At 50.7% G+C, this 14,890-nt stretch overlaps 1 protein-coding gene across 1 annotated transcript; it reads left to right on the top strand.

Annotated features, from left to right (window-relative positions):
• The first annotated feature begins 6,654 nt into the window (after nt 1–6,654).
• Sstr2 (somatostatin receptor 2) lies at nt 6,655–14,104 on the top strand. The gene is made up of 2 exons (XM_028865295.2): nt 6,655–6,987; nt 11,496–14,104. Exon 2 carries the CDS (start codon nt 11,586–11,588, stop codon nt 12,693–12,695), a length of 1,110 nt encoding a protein of 369 aa, XP_028721128.1. The 5' UTR covers nt 6,655–6,987; nt 11,496–11,585; the 3' UTR covers nt 12,696–14,104.
• Nucleotides 14,105–14,890: the final 786 nt, after the last annotated feature.

The raw sequence follows: 14,890 nt of genomic DNA, 5'->3' as shown, positions 1-14,890 counted from the left end.
TTTATGCTGGTGTTTTGTTTGTGCCAATCACATTAGAACTATACATCAAATGAGTGGTTGCTATTTCTAAACAGTCTAACAGTCAACTCACACTCAGAATTGCTTGTCCTAGAAAACTAAATATGCATTCAGTGTCACCACTGCCAAATCACTTTTTGGAATTTGTCTTTGAAAATTCAGCTTGGAGCTGAAACCACAAGGTTTAGAACAGACTCGTCAGTGCCAAATCTTCACGGAGGAGGTGGACGTGATGTTTAGATCCAGCTCAAGTCTCATAAGTTGCTTAAAATTTTTATATGCTGCGCCTATATATGTTGCATAAACATTGTTTACGCTCTGTTTGAGTAAGCTGCGGTGTCATGCTCGGAGTCCCACCTCCCTCCCCAGTCACCTGCTCAGTCAGGTCACATTGGCATCCTAGGTGTAAGGATTCCCCCTAATCCTGGAATCCCATTACTCAAAACAGCTGCCAAAAACAGAGCCCAAGAGTTGTCGTGCTCCCTCTTACTCCCAAATAAAGAGTCTTTCTAGAGAGAAAGATTGAGTGTCTGAAGCAGCATGGAGAGATGAGATTCTGGCAGCAGCCACAGGGCCAATCTGTTTAGAAGCGATCCTGTCACAGGAGAGCAAGTGGGGGAGGGGGGACAGAAGAAACACGTAGCCCTTTGGGGGGTAGCGGCAAGAGGAGACAATAATGACTCGCAGGATGAAGAAGCCTCCCCCGGTCCCTCCCTGGACTGGCCATCTGTTCTGGGGCCCCTGAGCAGGCGTGTACCGTGAAGCCTGGGGACAAGCAGCCGGACCACCAAACAAAGCCAGCCAGCCAGCTGTCCCACGAGGGAGAAGCCACCACTGAACCGTTACTTTGGAAAGTGGCCAGAGCACATCCCTGGGCACCACCCAGCTGAACAAAGCCTCTCTGGTCCTGCAACCGAAACCCAGGGCTCTAGGGAGACCGGTCCTGTGTCACGGAGAAGGGCGCGCGTTTCCTGCCTCATAGGCACTCGGGCAGCACTCAGCAGAAGCAGAAACAGGCAGGCGGCTCCTGGCAACAGCTTTTCAAGAGCCTGCCCACATCCACTTGGGTAACAAGGCTCTTTCTATCGGGTTTGCCTCTGCCAGGAGCGGGGTACAGGAGGTGCACTCGTACTATCAGCTACTTGGGAGGCTGAAGTAGAAGGATCCAAGGGTCCCTTACTCCAGGAGGCTGTGTTTCTGAAGCCAATCCCTTTTTAGCAGTTGCTGACATTCTCTCTCCTCGTCCATGGTGACTCTTCCCTAAATGGCACCAAGGCCATCCTTCTGAGTCACTCCTCAAGAGTAGCAGAAGGACGGGGAAGGGGGAGGAAGAAGAAAGCACAGCTGTGGAGAGGCCTTTGGGGTTCCATTCTGCAGGGCTGGAGCTGAGAGAACAGCGGTGGACCCGGAGAGGAGTTCTGTGTGCTCACGCCACCCTGAGGCCGGCATGGGAACTACAGCCTCTTTGGAAGGAAAGGGTTTAAAAGCCCCCTCATTCCAGATTTCTCTTTCTATGATCTCAGATTCCCACGGTAAACTGAGGTCTGAACATATGAAATGAACATTCCAGAAATAAGTCATTCATGAGTTCTTCTTTAAAAAAAACACCTTTTCTTATATCCTACTGTGGTTGCTGTATTTTATTATTAGTTATTGTTCATTTCGAATATGCCTAATTTAAAAACTAAACTTTATCATGAATACATGTATAGAGGTAAAACATAGCCTACATAGGGTTTGGTATTAGGTGCCAGCCTCCACGGAGAAAGGAAAATACCTGGCTATCGACTTTAGTTACTGGATCAGTTCCCAGCTTTGGCTTGCTAGGAACAGAGGTTCTTTGACAGGAGAAATGCCTGACCCAGAGAGAGAGCTGGAATCCACAAAGGGACGAGGCATAATCTACCACCACCACCAAGCTACCATCTCCACCTGGAGACCCTCCATGGGCCTGCGTCTCCCCATGCACGGCTTCTGGACCATTTGTGGGCTGCTGTGCCTCTCACAAGCTGAGACACACCATTGCGATAAGAACTGGCCAGAGGGCCTGAGATGCTGCCATTCTGTCCGGGTTCTGTCTCCCGAGGGCACAGGCTCGGTGACAGGTTCTCCAGCTTTGGTCTGGTGCAGGAGTGCAGAGGTTCCCGAGGCCTGCACAAAGGCGAGGTTCTCGGGCTGGACAGCAAGGAATCCCAGAGAAGCTTGAGAGTCAACAGAGATCCAGTCCCTCAGGGGCTGCCCCAGGGCAGTCATCTAAAACACGAGGCTTAGCTCCTGGGGCATCCCCACTCCAGCGCACAGTGAAAGCTTCGGAGGAGCTCCAATGTGCTGGACTCCATCCCAGGCCTGGGAAACGAGACTCTCTAAGAACAGAGTCAAGGCAGTCCTCCTGATGAAAAGTCCCAGGAGCTTCTGCCGCACAGCCCGGCCTAAGTCCTCCCCTATAGGTAGCCGCCCTTTCTCCTCTCTGCCCGAAGAAGCTGTCGGAGACTCCCAATATTTGAGAAGTGTTCAGAATCATCCACAAAGACAACCTGAGGCTAAGGACAACTACAGACAATTAAAGCTAGGGCTGGGATGGCTCAGTCTGTTAAGTATTTGCTGTGTTTGGTCCCTAGAACCCACACTTAGGAAAAAAAAAAAAAAGGCTGAGTGTGGTGGTGCGTGCCTGAAATGCCCAGTGCTAGGGCAATGGAGACAGGTGGATCCCTTGTGCATACCTAGTGAATTCTTCCCAGTCAGTGGTTGTCTCAAACACACACACACACACATACACACACACACACACACACACACACACACACACACACACACACACTGGGGGGGGGGTTGGGGAGAAGACAACAAAAGCTACCCACCAGGAGAATGGTCCCTTTTCCATATAATCAGGTTGCAGAAGATGGATCTGCCACGCTCTGTTGCTCTGGGTAACTGTACAGTGGGTACTCACAAAGCAGGTAACTTCTGTCACTTGAACTGGTAGCTTTGTGGCCTTGAAGAACTCAGTCTCCCTGTGCCTTGGTTGGTCCATTCACAAAAAGGAATATTGATCATGCTTTATAGGACCATGGCGAGGGTTAAGTGAGTTAATATAAAATACCGAGTGCTTGCAGCACACAGTAAGCACTCAATACACGTTCAAATGTATTCATGGGAAGGTAGCCAGGGCTAAATCAAGTGTGAAGGTCAAGGGGTAAAGGTCAACCAGTTTCTTACTGCAAGATGTCTTGAAATGACCGTGCTAATGGTGTAAGTGGCAGGCACCAAAAGTATTCCAGGGTCACTGAGATCATAGGCATGTGCTCCATGCAGACAATGGGCCGGGCATACACGATACCTCACGGTATTCTCAGCAGGCACTCTATACACCTGCAAGGCAGGTGTGATGGGCCACCTCTCCTGAGCTGTCCATACTCTCCTCCTGAAAAGCCTGTGACATGATGAGCACTCCAGTAAGCACTCTGGATGACATCCTGGAGAGAGCTACATCTTTCCCAACTCTCACCAGGGACTTGTTCCAGGGTGAGTGCAGGAGAATCTTGTTATGGTATCAGGAATGACATGCTAGGGGAAGAGAGCTACCAGGACTGGACTGTGTCCTGTGGAAGAAGCTTGATGCTGTCAGTCAACTGGACTCCTGCCTTTCTATTCCCTGGCTGGATGGCCTTGGGCAAGTCACCTGGCCTCTCTGAGTCTGGTCTCCTTACTTACACAATGATGGGGCATTGGCTCTGAACATCAGAGGCTCTGAGGTCCCTCCTGGGACCAGCAGTTTTCGTGAACTTCCAGCAAGGCTAGGAAGGGAATGGGAAGAAGAGGGTGGAAAGGAATAGCTGGATCCAGCCTTAGGAGCAGTCTCCAAAGAGGCTCCACACTGCTCACCCCATAAAGAAACAAGGTGAAGTGGTACCAGGATGGAAAATGCAAGGAGTTGGGGGAGAAGGGAGGAAAGGAACTGACGTTGCCCTCTGTGCATCTAAGAGGCCACCAAGCCCTCTAGGCCAAATGGTTCTATCTGTAAAGAATTATGGTAATCACATGCTGTAGCTTCCAAACAAATCAAGGCTGGGTGTGGTGGCCCATACCTGCGATCCCAGCACTCAGGAGGCAGAGGCGGGAGGGTCACGAGTTTGAGGCCAGCCTGGATGACAGGGTGAGTTCCAAACCACCGCACACTTGACATTCTGAAGCTCAGGGGGCCTTGCTCCTTCTCCACCCACAGAAATAGCACGCATGCCGAGGACCGAGACCATGCCAGATGCCTGGTCCACCACCTAACACCCCCAGTCCATCCAGCTCTCCTCCTGGGGTTCATACTTCCCTCGAAGCTTAACCGCAATATTCGCTCTCACCGAATTGATGGCAGAGGAACAATTTCTCCCCATTTAACTGACAGTGCCTCCAAGCGACCAGACAGAATGACCTACTTGAGACTTCCCCAGCCTCTGTTGCCTGCTGAGCTCCCAGGCTGTGAACTTCTCCAGAAGAGTGTGCTAAGCCCTGGCCTGGTCCTTTGTCCCATTTCCATTCTTCATTTCCTGCCACCTAGTGTCCCTCTGATAAGAGCCAAAAGGGAGAAGTGTGTCATTTCATCGGCTTAAAGCTACCAAACAAGCCAGTGAGGAGGTTATCTCGGCGTTTTTCTGGCTCAAGGTTTTGTTACTTAGTTCCTAAAGGGGCTGCTGAGGAAGGGCCGGCCCGCTGCAGATTGCTGGCAGAGTGTCCAAAGAGCAGGGCATTGCCAAACACGGAGTGGCAACTGTTGAAGTTGGGGGGCCCAGCAAAGCCAGCAGCCATTTCAAAGAGTTCTTTGGAGGCCCTCACAGGTCAGGGGAGGGGAGAGAGGCACATACGAGTTGGACAAAATCAATAATTGCTCTAGATGACATTCTCCGATGTCAAGGGCAGTGTTCAGATCTCACTGGGTCAGCTGCCCAAGAGATGGGGTGTGCCTGCAGTTCATGCACGGGGCTGAGCCTGCCAGACCTGACTCTGAGAGAGCTGGGGTAAGACTTCACAAGCGTGGGAAGGGTGGGGTTTTGTATAGCGAAACGCTCTCCAGGTTGTTTCGGGGAGCACTGTTCAGCTGGCAGGAGCAGCTTGCTTTTGCTGGAGGTGGTGATATGAGATCAGAAGTACAGAAACCAAAAACGGTACACCGCCCCCTGGGGGTCACCTTGGGTGTAGGGGAAGGAATCGCTGTGAAGCAGGGGTTCCTGTTTTGCATGTGTTATTTTTCTAAACAATACACCACCTAGGCAGCAAGAGTTGATGGACTTTTACAAGGTCACATGATGGGGGGGGGGAGGGAGAACAGGATCTGACCTCAGAATGGGCATTTCCCGGCTCTTCATTCTTCTCTGTCCCTGGGAGCTGGCTGGGGTCACTGGATTGAGACTGGAAGTGGCAATATGCATTGTAACAACTGTGTCACAGGGTCACAGGGGTGGGAGGCCTTCCCCTGAGCCTTCTGTCCCCCAGAGCCACTCCCCTCATCTTGAGAGCTGCGCTATTCAGCCCCTCAGCCCTGCCTATAAAAATCTAAAGGTAAGCTGACCCCCAGTGCCACTAGGACCTAAGGGACCCTAGCTCAATCTCTACCAAGTTCACAGGGTTCAAAATAGCCAATACTCACCGAGAAGGTGCCAGTGGTTGCCTGTGAGTGACACCCTGACTTAGAAGCAGTTCTGGGCTACTTCTATCTGCTGGTTGGCTTTCCCTGTCTACACTCACCATAGGCAGAGCCCAGGCCTCCTTGCAACACACACAGCTTCTGGATTTATGCTTTTCCCAGATGAACCCGCAAGCCAATCATAAACAGGTTGGTCAGATCAGGGCAGCTAAGCCCACAGAGAAAGCTAATTAGGGTTTGCTTTCTGATTTCCCATGCTCTAGGAACTATCCAGGGTGTGTGTGTGTGTGTGTGTGTGTGTGTGTGTGTGTGTGTGTGTGTGTGTGTGTGGTGTTGAGAGGGAATGGAAGGGAGGCTACAGGATTGATTATGACTTATTAAACTATTGGAACACCGACTGAATCATCACAGTCAAAAAAATAAATAGCTACAACTTGATGACATATCTCCCACTTCTTGCTGGTCCCTCTTTTCTCCCGCAGAGCGCCACAGCCGTGTAGGAGGAGCGGTTGGCTTGGGTCAAACTAGCAAGCACTGACTGGCAGGCTAAATTAAAGCTAGGAGAGACTGTATGGCCTCGGGGCCTCCAGCTAGGAAACCTGTCGAGCCCTGCAGAGCCCCTGCTGGCTGCGGGGAACAGAAGCCAGGTGCGGGCACACACACCTGCAGACGCCTGCAGCAGGAAATTTGCTTGCGGTTTTCACCCCCTTTTCCCACTGCCCTGTGCCTGGGACTGGTCCGTGGTAAGGCACGGCTTTGCAAACTTGAGAACACGACTTAAAAGGTCCCGGAGCGAGTCTAGGTTACCCCAGTCCCTGCATCAGCTGTCTGGAATTTGTTGTGTAAAACCGGACTGAGTCTCCGAAATCGGAGAAAAATCAGCGCGGGTCCTCACTGGGAGGAGTCGTAGGAACATTGACACCACTTCACCCAGGTTCGCTGTCCCCTCCTCTCCGGGCGCCCTCGGCCACCAGCAGGATTCTCCACTCTGCTCCTACAGGACTGGGTGGGCGGAGCGAAGCTGCTGTGACGTCAGAGCGGGGGGCGTGGGGAAGTGTGCCCAGGGGCTGCCACCCGCCTGGGCCAATGCTAGCGGTGCAGCCACCGGCGCGCTCGCGAGGCGCCCGGAGCACCAGTCCGCTGCTGGCTGTCGATGATCTGCAGGCCAGGCTAGCTCTCTCGGGGCCCAGGCTAGCTCTCTCAGATGCCAAAGGGGCCCGTACGAGCCAGCCAAGGAAGCTGAGAGCCCAGGAGCCAAGCTGCTGCACTCACGGGCGCCCGGCTGGGTAAAGGACAGCTTCTGAGTACTGGAGAACCGAGAGCTCGTGGAAAGCAAGGTGAGGGGTGTGTGTGGTTGCCCGTGTGTGTGCATATGTGTGTGTCACAGAGAGATTGAGGGAGCGATGAGCGCACTTGGGCACCTGCGTGCTTCTGCGCTGGGGATAGAGCGCTGATCCCGACCTGCATGTTGGTCCCTGCGCGCAATTCTCTGCTTTTGTGCCTTTGGAGGTGACAGGTAGAAATGAAGGATGCGTATCCTGGCGTCAGGGGTGGAAAGGTAGTGTGTTCTAGGACGGATCTGTCCGCACAGCCACTGCTCAGGTACGGTGGCGTGTGACCTGCGAGCCCGAGTGTCCAGGTGGTAGCTGGATGGGGACAACTTATTTTCTAGCCACCTGCGAAACAGCCCTGGTCCAAGGAAAGCGAGACCAGCTAGAGGAGAAGGGACATGCCAAGTGCCACCACAGGGCTCCTGAGTCCGCACCCTGAGACTGAGACCCAAATTAGGGAGGGACAGTTGATGGGGAGCATCGCAGAGGGAAGGAAAGTAGGTTTTTCCTTTTTTTTTTTTTTTTTTTTTCAATCGCCCGATGGGGAGGCGGACAGATTCGTATGCGGTCAGGTCCCTCCTACACCCCGCCGCCCTCGGGCAGAGACATCTGTCTAGATTGGAGAGAACCAACCACTGAACGGTCAAGTCCCCAAGCGACTGTCTGTCCCTGGCACCTACCCCCGACACCTCAGTCCCCTCTGTGTATCGAAGCTGGATGTGCAGGCACCACGGTCCACTCTTCCTAGAAATGGTGGGAATCCTTCAGGGAACACGTTGTTTCCAGGGTCAGCGAGTTGATGGCCCCAAATATCCCCCCACCCCGCTGCCGCCGCCGCACTAACTCTGCGATCCTGAGTCCTCACTTATTTATTCCCCTCCCACCCACTCAGCCAGTGCTGAGGGGCACTCTAGCGCCTTAGTGAACCACACAGGGCTGCAGTCTATGCTGGTACCGGTTCAGTCTCCAGCCCCAGATTCTTGGAGTGGGGTGGGGGTGGGGGTGGGGGTTTCTAGCAGGCTTAGGGGAGAGGGTCTTGGGGGCTCACAACGGAAAGATGTCAAGAAGTCAGTGACACTAAATCTGAATGGGCTCTGTCGAGCATATGGGGACAAGAGAGGATTCCTGAGACCGTGGAAACCCTTTTCTCCAACAGAGCCAGGACTCTCTCAGGGGAAACCACCCACCAAGCCACAGGCTGATATTTAACAGCCCTGACACAGGGGAAAAAAAAAAAAGCAGAAAATCAGACTTCCTGGTGCATTCAATTTAACCACAATTCAACAAGTATCGACTAGTGGCATTTGGAATTCTTTCGGTGAGACAAACGTAAAATGAGAAGCGGTCATTTGGAGATGTTAGGCACCTGACTAGTTATACAGGACTGACTCCCTAGGTTTTAAGCTCCTGCCTTCCTTGGAGGAGTCTCTCCTTTTCCATGGAGTTCCCCAGCATATGACCTACACCCACCTTCCCAGGCTCTGAATCTCTGTATGGCTGACCTCCCCAAAGTGGAGGTGTGTCTCGGCCAATTAGAGAGAAAAGTGACACCCTCCCACCATTCATTCTGCACAAAGGGCACAGTTCGAGCGAGCGGAAGAAGCACATTGGGGCCTGTACCACCACTCCTCTCCTCCTCCTCCTCCTCCTCCTCCTCCTCCTCCTCCTCCTCCTCCTCCTTTCTTGGCTCTAGACAGGGATCCTACAGCCCCAGGGGTTTTCAGTCTCAATCAGACATTGAAATTTACCCTCTCCTGGTACGTAAACGCCACAAGCTAAGGGTTACTGTAAGGTCCCACTGCAAGCAGCTTGAATAGGATTCTGGGTCTGTAGAATTAAGTAACTGACAAGATGGGGAAGGGAAATAAACCAGTGGAAATAACCCAAGTTAATCTGGGGATACAGAAACAGTTTCTTTAAAGCTTCCGGTTCTAATAGCTGCCTGCTTCTGCTTGCTTACCCAATGCAGACAAAATGCAGTGGGTCCCCAAAATACAAATGCAAAACCCCAGACCTCACTGTACCAAACATGTGCTGGGGAAATTAACGCAGAAAGAAAAGCCAGGCACTGGCAGTACAGAATGAATCAGAGGCAGAGGTAGGCAAGGAGCAGCTGCCTATTGCTGGCTGCATCTTTGATTTCTCTGCAGTCTCTACCAGCATCGGGCATTCACTTGGAAAAGGACTCCACTTAGGGGAAATGCATCAGGCAAGTGAAGTAGTGGTGCTGTACATTCCAGCCCTTCACCAGCTCCCCTCTTCCTGGATGGACCTCCTACCCTGAGCTCACACAAGACCCAGCCCCCCGAATCCTGAGAACACCCCCCACAGCCAGGGAAGAGTGGTGTTCTAACTTACTTTGTTCATAGCCTTATCTCCATGCAGTTCACACACTACCTGACTTGACTCCCTTGCCTGACTCCGCTATGGAAGTATTAGCAGCTAGAGAGCTCCATCAGAGTCACACACACACACACACACACACACACACACATCGATGTTTTATAACTGTGGTAAATCACTTAATTATGGATTGATCTCATCCTTTATATCTTAGGCCAAGCAAACAGCATTCTCATTATTTTCTCAGCATGGAGGTCACTCAAGAGTCAGTTGCTTTAAACTAAGCCCAAGTACCAGTCACCAACTTCCATCCAGTGAGCATCAGCCAGGACACGTTGAAAATGACAGAAGACTTAGGGCCAGGTGGCTCATGTTCAAGTATCTACTCCAAGGATTTTAACTCTCTCAGCCTCAGTTTGCACTTCTTTCAGTGAGGGAGGACAGTATCCTCAACTCCCACAATGGTTAGGGAGACCAAGGGGACAACAGGTATGGATGAAGGCCACCAGTTTTTAATAGCCTCTTTTGACATTCACGAACAGCCTGCATCCATCACCTAGCTTCTGTTTTTGCCCTAATCTGTGAACTGCAGCAAAAGGCCATGCATTGTGGGGAAGGAGGGGGAGGGGATTGGCTTTAGGAAAGGGCTTTCCTGGGGGGGGGGGGGGAGTTGGCGGGGAATGGAAGGCACTGAGTATTGGAAAAACAAAATCAAGAAGAAAAACTGCCTAAAGCACACATTTAAAAAGCAAAAGAAAGCCAGACTCTTTCTTTAAATATTGAAAGCTATAACTTGATTCACTGTGTAGGCAATTTCAATAAATTAGAGCTAATGAGAAGCTGGGTGGGGGTAACATTTTCCTGCACAATGTTAGGCATTTGCACATACCTTCTCTTGTTTATCCTTCTTGACACCCCACACACACGTTGACAAAGGAGAGTCACAGCAGTTAAGGGCTGGGCATGAGATCACGTGGGCCTCAACCATGGAGCCCAGATTTGTCCTTCCTTTAAATTCTTGGGTTTTCCCACCATGGTGGTCTCTGAGTGGAAATTCTCCCAAGCAGACATCAAGCCTGCATGGAATTCTTCAAGGGGCTCAGAGTGCTGGTGTCAGCCCCAAACCCTCCAAGATCTGCTTTTTTTTTTTTTTTTTTTTTTTTTTTTATAGTCTGAACCTGTCAATTCCTTAGGGGTCAAAGTCTATGTGTTTCAAGTCATAGCCATCCGCCACATGTGCGTCATCAAAGATGATGGTTTAACCCAAACCTTTGCCCTACCATTTCAAAAAAGACCTAAAAAAGTCTGCGGGCTGACAGGCAGGCTCGCAGCTAGATAGAAAAAAATAAAAAGAAAACTTGCTTTTCAGTAGAAAATACATCTAGGAGAGCAAGGCATAGTAGCCCATCCCTGTAATCCCAAACCCAGGAGGTGAAGACAGAGAAAGTGCTGTGAATGTGAAGCCAGCCTCAGCTACATAGTGAGTTCCAGAGTTCCAGGCTAGCCTTTCTCAAACAAAAGGGAGGGAAGGAGGGAGGGAGGGGCGGATGGGGGATGGGGAGAGGAGGGAAGGAAGGACGGAGGGAGACTGGGGAGATGGCTCAGTCAATAAAACACTTAACTTATGCGGGGCAGTGGTGGCGCACTCGGGAGGCAGAGCCAGGCCAATCTCTGTGAGTTCAAGGTCAGCCTGGGCTACCAAGTGAGATCCAGGAAAAACGCACAGCTACACAGAGAAACCCTGTCTCGAAAAACCAAAAATAATAAATAAATAAAACACTTAACTTGCAAGCAGGAAGACCCGCGTCAACCCCTGAACCCATGTGAGAACTGCTCAGTGTGGTGACTCGTCTGTAATCACAGCAGTGTGGGACAGACACAGGTGGGTCCCTGCAGCCAAGGCTACAGGGTAAGAAACCCTGACTCCAAAGGGGCGTGGGGTGCTTTGCCTCCCTAGCTAGGACTAGTTTCTGGCCTACACACACACACACACACACACACACACACACACACACACACACACACGTAGCTGCACGCATGTAAATATACAAAAGAAAGAGAAAGAGAGAGTGGTAGGAAAATGTCTCAACAAGAAGATAAACCAGGCATGTGGAATACGGGAGTCTAAATAGCTTGGGACTGATAGTTTACTTTGCTTTTTCTTTTCCCAGATGTCCCCGTAGAGTCTTGGTCCCCGGAGCCCACTGAGGTGAGAGGAAAATCTCTGGGCTACTTGGTTCTAAACTGACTGAAAAGCAGCCATGGAGATGGCATTGGAGCAACTGAATGGGAGCCAGATATGGATGCCTTCCCCATTTGACATCAATGGGTCACTGCAGCCAAGCAATGACTCCAACCAGACAGAGCCATATTACGACATGACAAGCAACGCGGTCCTCACGTTCATCTACTTCGTGGTATGCGTTGTCGGACTGTGCGGCAACACGCTCGTCATTTACGTCATCCTCCGCTATGCCAAGATGAAAACCATCACCAATATCTACATCCTCAACTTGGCCATTGCAGACGAACTCTTCATGCTGGGGCTGCCCTTCTTGGCCATGCAGGTGGCACTGGTCCACTGGCCTTTCGGCAAGGCCATCTGCCGGGTGGTCATGACTGTAGATGGCATCAATCAGTTCACCAGTATCTTCTGCTTGACAGTCATGAGTATCGACCGTTACCTAGCTGTGGTCCACCCTATCAAGTCAGCCAAGTGGAGGCGACCCCGGACAGCCAAGATGATCAATGTGGCCGTGTGGGGCATCTCTCTGCTGGTCATTTTGCCCATCATGATATATGCTGGCCTCCGGAGCAACCAGTGGGGGAAGAGCAGCTGTACCATCAACTGGCCAGGTGAATCTGGGGCGTGGTACACAGGGTTCATTATCTATGCCTTCATCCTGGGGTTCCTGGTACCCCTCACCATCATTTGTCTTTGCTACCTGTTTATCATCATCAAGGTGAAGTCCTCTGGAATCCGAGTGGGATCGTCCAAGAGGAAAAAGTCAGAGAAAAAGGTCACCCGAATGGTATCCATCGTGGTGGCTGTCTTCATCTTCTGCTGGCTCCCTTTCTACATCTTCAATGTCTCGTCTGTGTCCGTGGCCATCAGTCCCACCCCGGCCTTGAAAGGCATGTTTGACTTTGTGGTGATCCTCACCTACGCCAACAGCTGTGCCAACCCCATCCTCTATGCCTTCTTATCTGACAACTTCAAGAAGAGCTTCCAGAACGTTCTCTGCTTGGTCAAGGTGAGTGGTACGGATGACGGGGAGCGGAGCGACAGTAAGCAGGACAAATCCCGGCTGAACGAGACCACAGAGACCCAGAGGACCCTCCTCAACGGAGACCTCCAAACCAGTATCTGAGATACCTGGAAACACAGCGTGCGCACGTGTGCGCGCACACACACACACACAAGCCAAGCCTGCCTCCTGGCAGTGTGCTTCCCCTCACCTGCTTCAGGCCTCCCCACCCATCAGAGTTGGCTTCTAGAACAGACTGTTCTACAGGAGCCCAGTTCAGAGGACAGGATTTGAGGCTGCTTGTCTGAGAGTATATCCCACTGATTACGTCTCCCTTAAAGTGAACATTTTTGTGCAGGCAGACAATTCAAAGTCTGGAGAAGAGGACATCCTTGCCTGGGTGTGATGTTGAGGAAAGCAGCCGCCCAGAAGAAATTGAAAAAAAAAGGAAAAAAAAAAAACCTAAACTAAACCAAAACCCTGTGTATGTGTGCTTATACACTACATAATCTTGTGATCTGATATTTACATTTGTGTATTCCTACCTAGTCTCTTCAGAGCCAGTACATACATGTCTTGTGTTTGTAAACTGAAGTAGCTAGTTCGTGTGTGCTAGTGTAGGTGAACATTTACCAAAACACTGAACCTGAAGAAATGAACCTGCCATGACAAGCCAACCAAGTCTAAACTTCCGGCATCTCTCTCACATGGGCCTTTTCCAGACCCAGAAGGAGCATGAGCGGTATGTTATATGAATATGTTTTTGTAAAAAAAAGGAAAAAATGGTGAAAGTAAGGTATTTTTGTATTCCTCTTCCTGGAGGGTCCCTAAGCTATATAAGCTTCTCGGCTCACGGGCGCTGCCTCTGGGCTGGGACAGCTGTTTCGTCCATTTCACACACGTTAGAGTAAAAAGAGAGAGAAAACATACTGTGAGAGTCAGGATATAAACACAAGTTTGCCTCTCAGATGCAATCAGTTACTCATTTACCCCAAAGGACGGCAAGGGTTGTGGTCACCGAGCACTGTGTGTGTCAAGACAAAGCATGCTTTGTTATCAGACTGGATGTTTCTCTCCTCAAATTGCTTTAGTTTTACTTAAGTAGACATTGGGGAAGGGCTGGGATAAGTGACCTGAAAGGCAAAAAAACAGACTATGATGCTTGTGGGTAAACAATTTGCTCCCCAACACGCACACATGCACACACGCACACAAATAAATATTAATGAGAAGAAGAAAAATGAAGTAGAATTCTACCTTTAAGAGAAACCATGAAAGTGTTTTGTTTTTGATGCCGGATAAGACTTCTTAATGAAAGAAAACAGAAATGTAATTTGATAGCTCCTCAAGGGTGTTTTGGGGTCTTGTTGTTCTTGGTTTTGGGGGAGGATGTTCTTTCTTCCTGTCTATGTATATGTGGTATACGTTGTGTATTTATGCCTGTGTCTCAGTGTGGGCACATGTACATATGTGTGTGCGTGTGTGTGTGGTGTGCACGTGCATGGGTGTGCATGTATGTGCCTGTGTGTGTGTAGGTTAGAAGCTGACTTTGCTGTCTCCTTCCACCGTGTTCTACTTTATTTACTAGGCAGGGTCTCTTGTTGAACGTGAAGCTTTCCAGGCAAGTGAGCCGGCTTGCCTAGAGGATTCCACTTCCACCCTGGGGCACTGTTGTTACAAATGTGCTGCCATGCCCAGACAACCTTTACGTGAGCCCTGGTATCCAGACTCAGGCCCTCACGTGTGTGTTACCCGAATGGGCCCATCTCCCCAGCTCTCAAAGGAGTTCTCATGTATTTATTATTAGTGGGGAGGGGGCGTGCTTGTCACGGCACATGTGTGGACGTCAGTGGACAACTTTGGGGAGCCCTCTCTTGCCTTCCACCTTTATGTGGGTTATGGGGACCAAACTCAGGTCACCAGGCTTGCCCAGCAAGCACCTTCACCCATGAAGTCATCTCCCTAGCTCTCTAAGATGTTTTTTTGGAGAACTTTATACAAAGCCAGAAATTCACAATACTGAAGACTCGGGAACAGGGCTTAGATGAAACATTCAATCAAGACCAGCTCACGGATTATATAGGTATGTGCAGGCAAAGGCTGGGAGCCCCATCCTTCACAGGGATGGCTGTGTGGCCTCCTTCCTCAGTGGCGCATGCGTGGAGTGCCATACACGTCATGAAATGGCCTCTCCAAGCTGCTCCTCACACTACCAGTGGTGTTTGTTTGTTTCCAGCTGTAGATGGGTTTGGGTACAAACGACAAGGAAAGACTCCACCTGCATCCCCTTGGCGGTCATGGCTCTGGGATCTGAAGAA

The sequence above is a fragment of the Peromyscus leucopus genome, chromosome 8b (genome assembly GCF_004664715.2).
Source record: "Peromyscus leucopus breed LL Stock chromosome 8b, UCI_PerLeu_2.1, whole genome shotgun sequence".
In the NCBI taxonomy this organism is placed as follows: Eukaryota; Metazoa; Chordata; class Mammalia; order Rodentia; family Cricetidae; genus Peromyscus; species Peromyscus leucopus.
The sequence above is the reverse complement of the archived record's forward strand: the minus strand, read 5'-3'. Positions and strand labels throughout refer to the sequence as shown.